The 16,206-nt window shown below is 44.4% G+C and overlaps 2 protein-coding genes across 5 annotated transcripts in view; one reads left to right on the forward strand and one right to left on the reverse strand.

Moving 5' to 3' along the window:
- The window catches only part of MLH3 (mutL homolog 3), a 27,545-nt gene extending 25,946 nt beyond the window's left edge, over nucleotides 1-1,599 (forward strand). For all 4 annotated transcript variants that reach the window (XM_025918566.2, XM_086709251.1, XM_025918568.2 and 1 more), the window contains 2 exons: nucleotides 101-252; nucleotides 1,229-1,599. In XM_025918566.2, the coding sequence (XP_025774351.1) occupies nucleotides 101-252; nucleotides 1,229-1,351 (275 nt within the window). In that variant the 3' untranslated portion in view covers nucleotides 1,352-1,599. The remainder of the gene's footprint in view (nucleotides 1-100; nucleotides 253-1,228) is intronic.
- A 7,465-nt stretch (nucleotides 1,600-9,064) lies between these two features.
- EIF2B2 (eukaryotic translation initiation factor 2B subunit beta) lies at nucleotides 9,065-15,933 on the reverse strand. The gene is made up of 8 exons (XM_025919570.2): nucleotides 15,687-15,933; nucleotides 15,448-15,568; nucleotides 15,172-15,320; nucleotides 14,150-14,313; nucleotides 13,402-13,497; nucleotides 12,284-12,421; nucleotides 10,990-11,056; nucleotides 9,065-9,730 (listed from the first exon to the last, which is right to left on the reverse strand). Exons 1-8 carry the CDS (start codon nucleotides 15,847-15,849, stop codon nucleotides 9,573-9,575), a joined length of 1,056 nt encoding a protein of 351 aa, XP_025775355.1. The 5' UTR covers nucleotides 15,850-15,933; the 3' UTR covers nucleotides 9,065-9,572.
- Between the last annotated feature and the right edge of the window lie 273 nt (nucleotides 15,934-16,206).

The raw sequence follows: 16,206 nt of genomic DNA on the forward strand, positions 1-16,206 counted from the left end.
TAAGACACATTTTACTTTTCCCAGATATCTGGCGCTGGCCCAGGGTCAGCACTGTTTTCCTACTATACACACCATAACCTTGTTTCTGTCTTTCGTGTAGGGGCCATCAAGTTTAATGATGGCCTGAGCTCGGAGGAGAGCTATCGCCTTATTGAAGCCCTGTCGTGGTGCCAGCTGCCATTCCAGTGTGCTCACGGGAGACCTTCTATGCTGCCGCTGGCTGACATAGACCACTTGGAGCAGGAAAAGCAGGTACAGTAATGACTAACAGGAGAAGAGGAGCAAGGTTTATCTTCTCTTTCTTCTCCCACTCCTATCAGCCAAATGTAACCTGTCTTAATCCTTTCCAAAATACCCGAGTTTTGAAAAGTATGCGTTGAAAGTTTATTTATATAAAATCTCACCACTTCATCTTCTAGCTCAAATTCACCATGGAGCTCAGGCTGCACTGTCAGATTACACACGTGATGCCTTTGTATTTTTTAAGCTTAACACATGTACAGACTGATGTATCCTGGACATCTGTTGCCTATTAGCTCTAGGTTTGATAGGATGTAGAAGGTCTCTCTGGGGCTACAGAAAGTTGGTAGAAACACAGCAAATTTACTGCTAACAAATACAACCTGAACAGCCAGTTTCTTGATGGTGCTTTTGCTGGAAATGGTAGCCATTTCTAAGGATCTCTAGAGTTATGATTTGGGGATCATCCGGCAGGAAACCAAGCTTAGGAGATTTTCACATTATGGTTTGGCCTTGATTACTCAGCAGTCCAGGAACAATGATGTGGATAATGCAATAAAGACACAGAGTGGTTTAAATTAAAGACATTTTCTGTTCTTGTTATAATCTTAAATGAAACAGAACACAAAAGCATAATAGGAATGTCCGTGTTGCTGCTTTCCAAAATCTTTTCTTTTGCTTGCCTTTCCTTGTAAGGGCTATAAAGTCTTTCCTTGCATGGAGTTTTCTGATGCATCCAATAGGCTTTACTCCGTTAAAATCTTACTGTTTCATAGGACAATGAAAACAAACTTTTGCCCTCATTCCTGAAGAGATGGGAGTCTAGACTTAAAGTTGGCAGTCCCGCTTATCCTAAGGAAATCTCTAATCTTTTCTGAATCCAGAAATTAGAAATCCGAACAGATTGGAATAGCCGTAATTAGGAAATTTTTATTTGGTACTTGGCTTTTCAAGCTGCATATGGGAGTTATTCTCTTTCTTCCCACAGGTTAAACCCAATCTTGCTAAACTTCGCAAAATGGCCCAGGCCTGGCATCTCTTTGGAAAAGCGGAAGGATGTGAAACAGGGCAAAGCCAGAGGGCATCCATGCCTCCTTGTGAGCCACCGTGAGAACAGAATTATTGATCTGTAAGGAGCCAAAGGGATGCTAACTGCCTCTGAGCAGATAGCATGGGCTGCAGGTACCAGCAGAGTCTGAGGCCACCAGTGTCTCCAAGCAACGTGATCAATCAGTCTTGAGCAGATGATCCCTCCAAGCTAAAGACAGTTCATTCATCTGCAGTTGTGGACTCAGGAGGTTGCCCTATGATATCTACTTTTTATAACTTATTTAGAGATAAAATTTAATGACTAATTGATTCATTTGTGGGTTTGATTTTGTTTTGTTTTGGTGGCAGGAGGTGGGAGGAGGGGTTGCTTGGTTTTGGCTTTGCAATTTTTTCCAGCCTCATAGTTTGCATTGATGTAATTTACCTATGCTGAACTCCCTGGGATCCATTCTGCCTTCCTAGACAGCCCATAGCCCCGCTCCATTGGTCCCCTCCCACCCCCGTCTTCTTGATCTCTCACTGCTGCTGCTGTAATTTACATTCTAAATCTCAGACTTAAAGAGTTCTCTACACTCAATAAAAAATGTCCCCTGTAGTCTTCCATCAGGCCTATAGTTAGATTATTTTAGGGATTAAAAAACTGTTGATAAAAGAGAAACAAGGACAGGGGCACCTGGTGGCTCAGCCGGTTAAGCGTCCCAACTTCGGCTCAGGTCATGAACTCTCAGTTCGTGAGTTCGAGCCCCGAGTTGGGCTCTGTGCTGACAGCTCAGAGCCTGGAGCCTGCTTCGGATTCTGTGTCTCCCCCTCTCTCTGCCCCTCCCCTGCTCACACTCTGTCTCTGTGTTGCAAAAATAAATAAAACATTAAAAAAAGAGAGAGAGGGAGAGAAACAAGGACAAGGATAGAATAGAGACAATTAAACTCCTGTCCTGGTTGGTTGTCTTCTTTCCCCTGCAAGATCTCATTCAGCATCTGATATTGTTCATACTCCAACTGGGAAAATGGTGAAAGTACTAGGACTTGTAAAACTATGATTTTTTTTGGTACTTTAAAAGTGTCTCTTTATGTGAGAGCAAGTTTCATATCAAAATGCAGAATTTATTCTTTCAACCTAACCAGACCTGTTCTCTACAGTTTTTCAGGAGACAGCAGTTCTTTTGATCCCTTTCAAATTATATCTTAGTTTTATTACAGTATGCCTATCTAATGGCCTCATAATTTCATTTGGGACCAGGACTGATCTTTGTGGCAAATGCTTGTTATGCCATCCTTAATCTGTATTTCCTCTACCTTTTTAGAATGTTTGATTTCTGGTTAATAAGACTCAATAGACTAAAGGTTTATAGAAAGACAAAAAGAAAAGCAAAAAACCCCAGCTGGTAATGTTTGTTGCAACTGGGATCCCATACAATGAGAAAGACGTTGCAGTGAGAATTTCCACTTTTGTATTTTGCAGCCTGCTGAAACTGGCCTTTGTATCAATGGAATGATTTTTCTCATTTTTTAATACAGGAAACACATTTGTACTCATGGAAGAAAACTTTGTTTGCCAGCAGCCCTGCAGTGAATCTTACAGGAGCAATGAAGTATTGCATTCATTAGTGTGTGTCTCAGAGAAGGTTCAGGAAAAGCCTTCACTGGTTTTCAAGGGGATCCTTGTAGAATTACATAATTGGAACTCTGAAGAATAGGCACCACTGTCTAAAAATGGCCTTTATTCTTCTTAATACATATAAGCGGTTTCATAGACTGGGAGACATGACCTTCAAAAGGAGGGTGTTTTCAGGGGATTTGCAAGGCTGTCAGGGTCTCTGCCTCCAGACCCAGTGGGGTGTTGTGGCCTCTGGACCTCTGCCTCCACTCTCCAGAGCTATACAGAGGCCAGCTGTCCTGGGAGTTTAAAATATTTTTCAGGTTAGACCAATTTGTGGGATTAAAAAAAGTGTTATGATACTTCTTATATTAGGATGAGGTGCAGTTTCAAAATGTTTTGCTACAATCTCAGACCACCGTTTTTTTGAGAATAGCAGAGATTAGAAAAAGTTCTCCATAAATAATGTAATAATCTTCCTGGCTAGCCTGACTCAAGCAATGGAAGAGATAATTATCCTTTTTCATAATTTATAAACTCAGTTGCATGCATCAACATAAAACCAACCTATTAGCCAAAAATATCTAACATTACATTTGTTGCCTGTTTGGATTTTGTTTTATTCTGTTTGTTTTTAACTTTACTTGCCATAGAGTAAAAACAGACTTAATTTTCTAACACATGAGAGTAGTCATTAACACCTTTGTGGTGCTTTAAGGTTTACAACATGATTTTTGCATGTCTTACTTGAATTTTCTTGGCAACCCACCAGATAAGATGGTGTTATGCTCCCCAGTTTACAAAGGCTGAAATATATTAAGTGATTTGTCTAAGATCACACAGGTACTAAGTGGCAGACTAATGGTAAACAAGTTTTCTGGCTCCAGTCACGAGAATGAATGTTACCATTTACTAAGGGCCTACTATATATACCCAATGTTTTGTGTACATTATTACTAGCCTTCCGACAGTTCTGTTAGCAAGCTAATGTCTCTTTTTTTTTTAAGTTTTACTTATTTATTTGAGAGAGAGAGCCAGCGAGAGCGTCAGTAGGGGAGGGACAGAGAGAGAGGGAGAAAGAGAATCCCAAGCAGGCTGTGTCCAGTCAGCAGAGTGGGGCATGAACTCACGAACCAAACTGTGAGATCATGACCTGAGCCCAAACCAAGAGTCAAGACGCTTAACTGACTCAGCCACCCAGGCGCCCCGCCGATGTCTCTTTAACAGTGAGACTGCTAAGCCTCAGAGATGTTACCCCATTTGCTAAAAGAGCCAGAATTCAGACCCAGATCTGGGTGGCTTCACGTTGCACACTCCTTCCCATTGTTACCCTGTGCTTGCCATATATTTTTAATTTATTAGGAACTTACCAGTTTGTAAACTTAGTGGTTCAACTTTATTAGATTCTGGTTAGTGGAGACTTCACTAACTTCACTAACTTCAGAGTAAAAAAAAAAAGATACGATGTGCGATGAAGCCATTCTAGAGAGTGCCTTTTTGGGGAACGTTCATCACAATTATATTTGAAATAAGGGTGCATGTCTTTAAGAAGCTTAGCTTTAGTCAGGACAAGGAAACTGATGATGGAATGTGGTAACTTCCTCTAGTTTAGAGGTCACTGAGTTATAGCTATGTCGTTTTTACTGGGATACGAGGAGATGACAGTTCTGTCAGAAATAAAATCTATAGATGATAATAGGGGCTAGACGCAGAAAAGCTTAAAGCAAAGCTTAGAGTGTAGGCTAGAAGGGAGGGAAGAGACGGGAGAGGGCTAGGGAAAGGTCCAGAACCTAGCTGGTGATCTGGAACCCCATGAGCAGCTGAGAATGGAGAGGTTCAAGCACTCAGACATCAGAGTGAGGCAAAGAAAAGGTCAGACACAAATGAACAGATGGGATCTGAACCTAACAGTGGAAAAAAACAAGGCGGCCAACACAGGGGCAGAGCAGGAGGGGGCCCAAGACCAAGTTCTAGAGATGTGTAGGGGCCTGAGGAGCCATGCCAAGCGAGAACAGATGCAGTGGTCAGCTCCTAGAGAGCGCGGACAACTGTGCTTGGATGAAGCTTTAAGTGGGAGCCAGTGGTAGCAAGTCCAAATGAAGGGAAGAGCAGTTTCTGGCACAAAGAGTCAGACTCGTTCTACCTGTTTTCCATCTGAAGTGCCACCCGGTTCCATCAGAACCTTTACGAAAGCAGGCTACCAAGGAGAACTGACTGCTGCGTTTGCTGTTACCTGTCCTGCCTTGTCACATTTTCTCAACTGAAGTTGCTTATCAGCACTGAGATAGCAACAAGGTGGACTCAGAAAAGAAGGACGTCTGGGAAACCAAAAATCTAGATAATCTCACCAAACAAACCCTTGCTTCTCTTTCTCCATTTATTCATCACTCAGTAACTCCATGTATGTGTCCCTTCTAAATGTATCAGAAGTTGCAGGCATATAAAGAAAAAAAGAGGCTATCCTATGGCTTAGGATCTTTCAGACCCTTGGGTCATTGTCATCCCGTGCCCATTTGTCAGAGAGCACCCTGTGCGTTGAAACATAAAGTTCAGGCAACCTGATCAAAATCTGGAGGATCCAAGCATCTTACATACCTGAATCTATGGAGCTTACTGGAGCCCGTAAGCCAGCGTGCCCCAGGTAGCAATCTGAAGAAGCTAATTTGGCCTGACTTCACCCTCACAACTTGCCTGACTAAACAACTTGTTCTTATTTACCACAAAAGTAAGGCATATGCAGTGGTGGTTGCCACCCACCCCTACCCTGGCCAAAAAAAAAAAAAAAAAAGATGGTTTGGAGTTGGAGTTAGCTACTGCTATATTAGTGTATCGTTATTATTCAAGGTATTTTATCACCTCTCTTTTATAGTAAACTGCAGAGTTTTGCATAGAAGTTACAAATTTTAGGAATCTTGTCAAGCTTTTAAGCAGCTTCCTTCTTCTCTAGGCAGGTCTTAATTCTAAATGTAACATGCCTGAAAAAACACTACTGAAAGTCTCCTCTTTAGCTTGGTATTTAATATAAACATCAAGCAATCACTGTTGCCAGTGTGGTTAGGCTCAAAGGCTGCCCTCCATTGTGTGAGTGTTGTGCAGAAGACTGAAAGCTTAGACTATAAGCTCTTTATTAATAATAATTGCTTAGCCATTGCACAATAACCTGGAACAGCTGTTGGGTGAATGAAAGAATAATTCAAAGCAAAGTAGGCCAGATAGAAAACACTTCCAAACCACATTTCAGAATAGGTCCTTTGTGTCAACTAGGTGCATGTCTGCAGAGGGAGTTTTTGCGAGGACAGGTGGATAGTATGGGGCCTTTACGATAATTACGTCACCATCTGGTACCACATAGCAAAAACAGTTCTGATGTCCTGAGTTCTACATATGTTATAGAATCACGTAGCCCGATGATGGAGCCACAGGACTGGCAGCCTTCGTTAACCCAGAGACTGAGCCAACAGATTGCCTTGAGAAATGGTTGTGAAGCACATCTGTGAAACGTATGATCCTACCCATACCCGCATTTATTTCTTTGAGGTATCACTTTACACTTAAGTTTTCCTTGGTGGAGTGTTTTTCAGAGACTTCTGAGGCTAAATTAGGAATTTCTGTTCCTGATTTGAGTTCCAAGAATTGTGCCTCTCCTGCCCTCCGCCTAAATTGGAAGATATAAACCGTGGGAAAAGTGTCTTTACAAACCGTATTGAGTAAGTTATCTAACTTGGTTTATTTGGCATATTCAGGAGGACTTTCACATCCATGGAATCCTCTTTCTATTAATTCTTTTCAAGCTACAGCTACAAGTTTTTGTCCTTAGCTTCCGGGTCCTGCTGGCAAAGGCAGACAAAGGCCGAGAGGTAGGAAGTTGACATGGGGCTTGTCTCTCCCTGTTCAGATAAGGTTCTCCCCTTTCCAATATTTACTCCTCCTCCAGTCGAAGAGAGGAGAGAGAGAAATAGAAAAATGAGGCATATAAATAGCTTTGTGGGACTTGCTTAATTGAGGTCCTAAAGAGCCCGAAGAGCATGCATTGGTGCAGTTCTTCTGTCCCAGGCACTTTAAAAATTGACCAAAACTACCCTTGGAACCTTCATCCATCTCACTTATGCCTGGGAAGAATGTGGGTGCTAATTTTAGAGCCAGAGACTAGGACGCACAAAGGACAAGTATCATAAAGCATTTTTAGACCAGAAACAGATTTAAGTTCCTTGACTCACTCCTTTTACTCCAGACCACACAGTTGTATGTACCCAAGTGGATTGCTGTTAGAATTGGTGCCTTCAGAGGAGACAATTGCTCGTAATTGGTAGCTATAAGCCACTTCACTGAGAAAGCGCGGGACCTTAGATGCTTTAAGGAAAAGAATTGACAGACTGAGGCCTGAGTGAGTCAGCCTCTTCTGAGTCAGAGCTTTTAGGCCGGTCTTTCAGACTAAACCTCTTCAATCTTGTTTTCTCCCTCTTTCAGGGAAGACAAGAGCCCTAAGGCAAAGATCTATCTCAAGTTGATGCAGAGGCCTTCCCCTCATAACCTACCTCTGGCCAGTGTTTACCAAAGTGTGGTTATCAAATCACCTGTTCAGATCCCTTAGGGTGCTTGTTAAACATGAAGACTCCTGGTGCTCCCTCCCTCCACCCCACAGACAGTGCCGCAGGAAACAGGAAGCTGGCCTGGGACCAGCATCTCGGGGGGTTCCGCGGTATGCTCAAGTCTGCCCGGGACCTCTGCTCTGGGCCAGTGGTTCCCAAACATGGCGGATCATCTGGATTACCTGGGGAGACTTTCTGAAAAGGTAAGTACTAAAGTAGGACACATAAAAAATGGAAATAATATATGAACCTACTAAAAATTAGAAGATATCCTCCAGCTTGCCACTATTTGGTAGTATTCTTCCAGACTTTTATCCTATTGCATGTACATATTGTTTTGTTTTAATGAAGTAAAAGGTCATATGCATACTGCTCAGCAGCTTGACTTTTCCCCAGCTTGTCTTTAATTAACAACATTAAATGGACTTCCTTCCGAATCTGTCCCATTCTTTTAACACAAGGCTCACGGATCAAATGCCTCTAGGGGTCAGGCAGATAACATGAGTTACACGGACGGGGAGGAACTGCAGAAAAGGAGGTTTTCCATTTAATGGAGTCAGAAGCTGCTCAAGTGTAGCCAACTGCTGCCATTTGGGAACATGGGCGCAAAATTGCCAAAGCTGCGGAGTTTCCAAGAGAAGCAAGAACTCTGAATTTTAGTATGTGATCTTCACATTTTTATTATTCTATTTTCACATTTTTATTTATTTTTTTAAAATTTTTTAACATTTATTTATTGTTGAGAGACAGAGTATGAGCAGGGGAGGGGCAGAGAGAGAGGGAAACACAAAATCTGAAGCAGGTTCCAGGCTCTGAGCTGTCAGCACAGAGCCTGATGTGGGGCTCGAAGTCACCAACGGCAAGATCGTGCCCTGAGCCTAAGTTGGCCACTTAACCGACTGAGCCACCCAGGAGCCCCTATTTTCACATTTTTAATTATTGGTAACTAATTCAAATTAAATACAGGGTGAGCCAGCCAAAATGTCCTTAACCCAAACACTGCCCTTAAGCCACTCTTTTGAAACTTCTACTGCAGTGTATACATAATGTTCCACAGTATGTCATGTTTAAAAACCTTCCTTGTTTTTAATTAACAGAATACAAAATGCTATTGCTGGACACTTAGGCTGTGACATTACAGCTGCTACAGTGATAGGTATTCTTCTCTATATCTCCGTGTGCTTGTACAAATAATTTGAGAAATGCACGTTCAAAATTGCTCTCGAAAGGTACCAGCGTACAATCCTATTAACAGTACACGAGAGGGTCCTTTTCTGGGAAGCTTTAAGCGGATTCCCAGGTGCCATCCCGGAGATCAGATGTAGTAGGCCCGGGATAGAACCCAAGATGGTACATTTTCTTAAGCTCCCCGATGATTCGGAGAGGTTTTGGAGCCACTCTCTTAGATTACTAACAAGTTGTTTGGGACCACTGCCAGTGAATTAGTAAGGAAACTGTAAATACTTTCATTTGCATTTCTGTCTTAGCCGGTTCCCTCTAATTACAGCCCTCTATCAAAGCACAAAAAGGGCTCTGCTGCTGCTGCTGTTTCAGGCAGTTCAGAGCAGAACAATAAATAAACCAACTCAGGAATCTTCAAGCAGCTTTTATTGGCACAGCCCAGGAAAAGGTGTGGTAGCCATTTCTGGGCAAAAACCTATATCCCATCAAGGTCTTCAGTGTTATGTTTAACGCCCCACTGAACCAGAAAGTTTAAGTTCCTAAAACAGACTCCCCAGGTCTCTAAGAGGTTCCAAAGAACAAATTTTTACAGTAAACTCTGTGCCCAGCGTGGGAACAGAGCTCATAACCCCAGCAGCAAGAGTCGCACGCTCTACCGACGGCCAGCCAGGCGCCCCAAGAGGCTACAAAATTAATAGGTGAAGGCCCGCTGCTGCTGTTAAGATCAGAAAGGCAAGAGACAGACCTGAATGTGTGTCCTTGTTATGGGATGCCTAAAAAGGCAGGAAACAGTATTAAGTTTTTTAGGTTGGCTCCAGTTCACTCCCCATTACAAGGACTTGATTTTCAGCAGTCGCACTGAAGTCCCTCTCCATTCCGTATCTGGCTAAGCAGCTTCTGCTTAGAATGAATGGTGGTCATAGGACATGATCATCAGGATGGTAGAGTTCACTCATCAAGCGGTAGATGTAGGAAGGCGCATTCCCACCAATGTTGGAGATAAAGAGGGTAATGAGCTCTGGGGGGACGTAGTCAAACACGGGGCAGTGAACGCTGACCTTCTCCAGAATGTCCCCTGAAAGGCAATCAATCACACATGCTAAAGATAAAACTGAGGATCCTGCTCTAATAACCAGGTAGCATATAGATTCTAGGCTCAATAATGCAGGCATACTCGCTACCCCTCGGGAAGCTGCAGCAGAGTGCAAACCAGAAGAGAGGACTTCAGACCATACCACTCCCTGCTTAAAACACTCCAATGCCTTTGCATAGCCCTTAGAACAGTATTCCAGCTTGGGATAGCAGCCCTCAAGATCTAGCCCCTCCCTGCTGCACTACACTAATTATAATTCACCCCACTCTCCCTCGTGCTCGTTCCTCTCCAGCTATAATGGCCATCTGGTTCCAACTGGCTAAGCAGGGACCTAACTCAGGCCCTTTGCACCAATGCCTGGAAGACTCTTTCCTTGATCTTCACACGGTGGGGTCTATTCATTCTGGACTCAGCTGAAATGTCCCCTCATTAAGACCCTCCCCAAACTAACATAGTCTCCAACCATCTTCCAATCACATCATCCTTCTTTGTTCTCTTCCCAAAACATCTCATGACCTGACATTTCCTTGTCTATCTTCTGCAACAGAACGTAAGCTCTGTGGGAGCAGGACCTATTTGTTGTTCATTTTTACATCCCTAGTTGCTAGCGTAGTGCTGGATACATAGTGGATACATACATAAAATAATTCTTGAAAGAACAAATGTGTGAATAAATGAAGTTATTCAACTTCTAAGAAGAACTGTAGCCCAAGCACTTGCTTTGCTCTCAGATGGTGTTTAAGGCCATGTGATGTTGATAAGGTGGCAGGCTCACTGACCACAGCTGCTACATTCAGAAGTCACAGAAAAGGACCCCAATGCACAAAGATTACAGGCAAGTTTTATAGTAGGAACATTTTGGAGCCTACTTCCTTTGCCATTCACGTCACCAAAATGACTCCCTACAGCAACTGAAAAACAAGTCTGTTTTCCCATTCGGTTGTTGCCTCTGTCAAGCAACGTGCAAAGCCAAACTAAGTCAATGCTGGGTGATCCAACCCACCATGACCCCAATACTCCGTTGAATATATTAGTCCCAGAACAAAATGATCAGGTCCCCATGCACTCTAAGACACTAAAGAGAAGTCTCCACAAGAAGTATGATAAAAAACACAACCTGGCAGCATTCACCCCTGACTGACTACCAAAACAAAAGCAAAAGGACCCAAACACACATGTGCACGTACACACACACACACACACACACACACACACACACACACACACACACCCTTCTGTACCTTCTGTGAAAGGCAGAACTTCTTCAGGGGCCACAAACTTGTGAAATGAATCTTCTTCATTGGGGAACTAGATAAGGAAAAAAAAAAAAAAAGAGTGAGACAGACCTAGCAAATTCCACCTCTAGGTACATACCCAAGGGAAATAAAAATCTTATGTCCACAAAGAAGCTTGCACACAAATGCTTCCAGGACCATTATTCACTAAAACCAAAGGCTGAACAACCCAACTACCCAAGGGGTGAATGGATAAATAAACTGTGGTATATCCATGCAAGAGAGTATCATTCAGCCACAGAAGGAAACAAAGAGCTGTGCTATAGCTAGGAACCTTGAAAACATCATGCGAAGTGAAAGATGTCAAAAACAAAAGGCACACATTGTATGATTTCTTTTATATGAAATATCCAAAACAGGCAAAGCCACAGAGACAGAAAACAGATTAGTGATTCCTAGGAGATGGGGAGAGGAGGCAACAGGGAGTGATTATGTAACGGGTACAGAGTGTTTTGCCGGGATGATGAAGGTCTGAAACCAGAGAGTGGTAGTTGCACAATGTTGTGAATGTAGTAAGTGTCCCTGAACTGTACATTTAAAACTGGCTAATTGTATGTTATGTGAAATTCACCTCAATTTAAAAAAGAGACCTACAAATAGCTTCTATTGCTAATGAAATAACTCTTCATTTTGTAATACTGTTTGTATTCAAGCTACAGAGGAACGTCCCTCCAACTATGACAAATAAAACCGATTCTATGTTCCTAGTTTCAACTTGTTTGGCATTTTCAGAAATAGTCAGGGTGATGGGGAATGGTGGCAGTGGAAACAAAGGGCCTTCCCCAACTATGTACTACCCTGACCTTACAATTTTGACTTTTCAAAGCTGACAAGTTATACTATCAATTTTTGAGGGGCGCCTGGGGGACTCAGTCGGTTGAGTGTCCGATTCTTGATTTCAGCTCAGGTCACGATCTCACAGTTGGTGAGTTTGAGCCCCACATCTGGCTCTGCACTTTCAGCCTGGGATTCTCTCTCCCTCTCTCTCTGCCCCTCCCCTGCTCGCACACGTGCTCTCTCTCTCAAAATAAATGAACATTAAAAAAAGAATTAAAAAAAAAAAACTATCAATTTTTTTCCTGGTTCAAGACTTTTGTGGCTTTTTCCAGCCTCTACTGGGTCTAATCCATTTAGTAAACACAGATAAAGAGAAGCCCCAGAGTGAGCAGGTTGAAGGCCTGGAGATCAAGCCTACACTTTGGCTTCCTTCTTTCTGTTGGCTACAGACAGACAGACGTACCTGTGGGGAAAGCTTGAACATGGGAGCACAAACGATGAGCGGGGTGGAATGGTGTTTTGCTGCCAGTGCTAGAGTGTGAGTTCCTGTCACGGCTCTCAGGGCACCATTGGCCAGGATGGTCTTTGTGCCAATGATCACCTTTGGAACAGGAAGCAAAATGTGAGTCATCCTAGAGATACAACCTTAAATGGGCCATTGGGCACAATAGGCTGAATGCCCAGGCCTCCCTCTTGACATCGTGAGGGTCACACAGCCATAAAGGAAAAGGGATTCTAGACTAAGGACCATGAGTTCTAGCTCAAAAGTGGCTTCCCAAAGAATGAATATAGTCTGTGACCGGAAGCTGTACCACCTCCTGCTCTTAGCCCTGTCTTCTAGGATCTCTATGTCACAGCTCCTGAGAAGCCAGAAGCCTTTCTATTCATCATCCACCACTGCCAAGCTCTCTGCTCAGAAAGCAGGGACCCTCTACCCAATCCCTAGCAGCTGCCACGCTTAGCTTAGCCCTATTTCATTCTCTTCAATGCTTTCACCAAAAAGAAACTACTCTGAGGTGTCCGGCTGGCTCAGTTGTAGAGCATGTAGATCATGACTCTTGATCTTGGGGTTGTGAGTTCGAGCCCCAAACTGGGTGTAGAGACTGCTTTAAAAAATAAAATCTTTTGGGACGCCTGGGTGGCTCAGTCGGTTGAGCGTCCGACTTCAGTTCAGGTCATAATCTCACAGTCCATGAGTTCAAGCCCTGCGTCGGGCTCTGTGCTGACAGCTCAGAGCCTGGAGCCTGCTTTAGATTCTATGTCTCCCTCTCTCTCTCTGCCCCACCCCTGCTCATGCTCTGTCTCTGTCTCAAAAATAAATAAAAACATTAAAAAAAATTAAAATAAATAAAATCTTTAAAACAAACAAACACAACAAAAAGAAGCTACTCTAAGTGAGGAACAATGATACAGATAGAAGAAAAAGAAATTCAGTTAATATATTAAAAAGGCCCAAATATGTACTTTCAAAAGGTGTTAGAAACTTTCTTTCCTCATAGATATTATAGGAGGGAGGGGGGAAAAATCAGTATTTTAGAAGTACAGTCTTCATGAATTTAATATAAGTCCAAATATACCCACCTTGTTGACTCTTGACATAACAGCAAAAATGGCGGCATCAGTCATGACAGTTGTCTCAATACCTGCTTTGGACAAATTGACTGCCATTTCGTGACCCTGCAATAGGACAGAAAGGCTGACATTATGAGAGAGAGTGAGAGAGAGTGGGAGGCATCTCCAACGGAACTGGATCTGGAGAATTCTGTTATACTGAGCACAGCCGACACACAACTGCCTCCAGATAACTCCTTTTTCTTCCCGTGGTCGGTATTCTCTGGTACATTGCAGGGAAGCCCAGGAGAAGCTAATAAATGTTGAATTCTCCACAGGAGCATTAGAGCAGCCACAAAACTGGAAATACTGCTCGCGTGTATAATTGGGCAGAGCTGACAGGATAGGTCCTGGCTCGTTCCTTTACAACATCCTGCATCCTTACCTAGTTCCTTCTGAAAGACCTATTATTCACGTAGGGATGGAGTGCGGTCAGGCCAAGCATCAGTCATCCCCAAGGTAATTTACCCTATTTTGATTCCCAAAAGAACCAATATATTTCTTTTCTTGAACCCAGCATTTCACCTAAGCCTCCCAAACCAATGTTGAAGAGTGTTGACAGGATGAACAACTTGAAAATTCCCTTAATGTTTTATTTTACTTTATCTTCTCAACGTCTTGCTTATCAATTCAAAGATAGCACGGAGCCCATCTATCACTTCTTGATTCCCTCCTCAGTTTTCATTTTTCTTAGCAACTCCAGAAGCCCCCCCCCTACCTGACAGAAAGGAGCACATTCTGCCACAATGACATGGAATTTCCTCTTTCGGGCCGCCTCTTTGAGGAAGGCTTCTACTGTTCGGGAGAAGCCAATGGTCATGATCACCTCATTGGAGTGGATGTGCTCCAGAGCCTGGGCTGCAATGTTCTCTGTTGTCCCTTCTGCAAGAACAGTCAGTTTTGCAAGGAAAATATGAAACCACCGTGCTACAACATGAAAGAGACAGGTGCCCACCTAGTGGACCCTGGTAACACAGGGTAAATGGACTTAATATGAAGGTCACTTCTTCTTCAAAGCCCCATTCCTCTGGGATCTTCTACCTCCTAAGTTCTCAGTCTACCCTCTTTCCCAGTAGAACCCCCAACTCACCCACTTAACCCCCCAACCCTGCCCGGCCACAACACCAGCTCCTTACAATTGATTTTGAAGACACTGAATTCAGGCAAAAAAAAAAAAAAAAAGGTCCAATTGGGGAAATCATAAAATGCTGAGCGTGGGGTAAACAGTTTTCCCCCTAAAGGGACTCCTCCTCCAAAAGGTGGCCACAACACCTCCACCTGAGGAGGCCACAGAAGAAAAAAGGGGAGGAATTTGGAAGCAGCAGCTCCAGATACACAGACCCAGCTTCTTCCTTCCTTGGGGAATTCTGATTGTAATGAATATCTGCAGATCTCTCAGGTCACAAAGACAAGGGGAATGGAGGTGGCGCGTGTGTGCATAAAAATTCAAGAAGTTTAGTGAAGTCTACCACCTGTGGTTTTAGGGAGTTCATCTTTAAAACGAAAATAAAGCTCTGTCCTAACAGCTTCTGCAGCAATCTATAAAGGGCTGGTCTGTAAAGAAATGTAGCGAGGGTTATCTTACTCCTGCTCCAAACCTTCCTCTTAGTCAGGATGGAGGACAAAGCTGAGAACAGCATAACTGGCGATCTCCCATCTCTGCTGATGAACAACTTTCAGGGTCTTCTCTTCCTTCATCTGCCTGTAACCTGTCCTGACACCCGGGATCAGGACTCTTACCCAGTTCCACAAGCAGCTCACTAATTGCCTCGATGATGTTGGACTGGAGTTGGGCGTAATGGAAGCTGAAATCCTCGCTCAGGCCTTCGGATGTCAAGAGTTTGTGCAAGGACTCCTGCTGATCGCTCTCATCGCTGCGTCCATGGAGTCTACGGAGGCAACAAGACGCAAAGAGGGAGGTGGGCTGAGGTGTACTCTTTGAAGCAACAGGGCCTGCTCACCACTAAAGGCTCCAAGCAAAGGGCGGAGCTCGTGCAAAAAGGCCCACGTCCTGACCTGCCATACTCCTCCCGGATGATCCTGAGCACTCTCCGCACCATGTTGCCCACCGTGGTCTCTGAGGGCTGCGCGGCTGTCATCCTCTGGCCCTCTCGGCGAATCAGTTCCATCAGCTCCCCTGCAGTCCGAGGAACAGAGCGTGAGAGGGCACGAGCACGATGAGACCTGGGCGACTTTCCACCTGGGGATCGGGAACGGATAGTGACGAGGGACGCGACAGAATAGACCTGCCTCACCTGCATTGCTCCAGCGGTGGTCCGTAATGATCCGGCGCAGCAGCCCCAGGGTCTCCCGAGCCATGTCCTCGGAGCTGCGCCGCCCGCCGCCCCGCTTCAGGGCCTCCACGAAACTCTCGATGCTCTCGTACAACTCCGAGCCATTGGCTGCGGCTCCCGGCATCTCGAAAAGAGCCGCCTCGCCGGCGAAATCCGCACCTGTACAACCTCGGTCGTTGCACTTCCGGGGCGGGTGAAGTCGGCTTCCGCTCCGCGAGGAAAACTCGGGCTTCACGGTCCGCAGGCCACGCCCCTCCGTGCCACAGCCCACCCCTTCCATCTGCCTGAACCAATCAGAGACTAGGAACTCGAGTTGCTCATTTACGGCGGAGCGTCCGCGAGCCTCCGAGGCTGGAGGAACGGAAGTGGCCGTTCGCAGCTCCTACGAAGTTGGACAGAGGTGAGCTGGGAGGCCCCGCGAGGGTGGCTAGTTCTGTTGCTATGGAAACAGCTGGTCTCGGCGCTCCCACTCCCCCCAACG

Source organism: Puma concolor, chromosome B3 (genome assembly GCF_028749965.1).
Source record: "Puma concolor isolate L17-30 chromosome B3, mPumCon1.1.hap2, whole genome shotgun sequence".
Taxonomy (NCBI): Eukaryota; Metazoa; Chordata; class Mammalia; order Carnivora; family Felidae; genus Puma; species Puma concolor.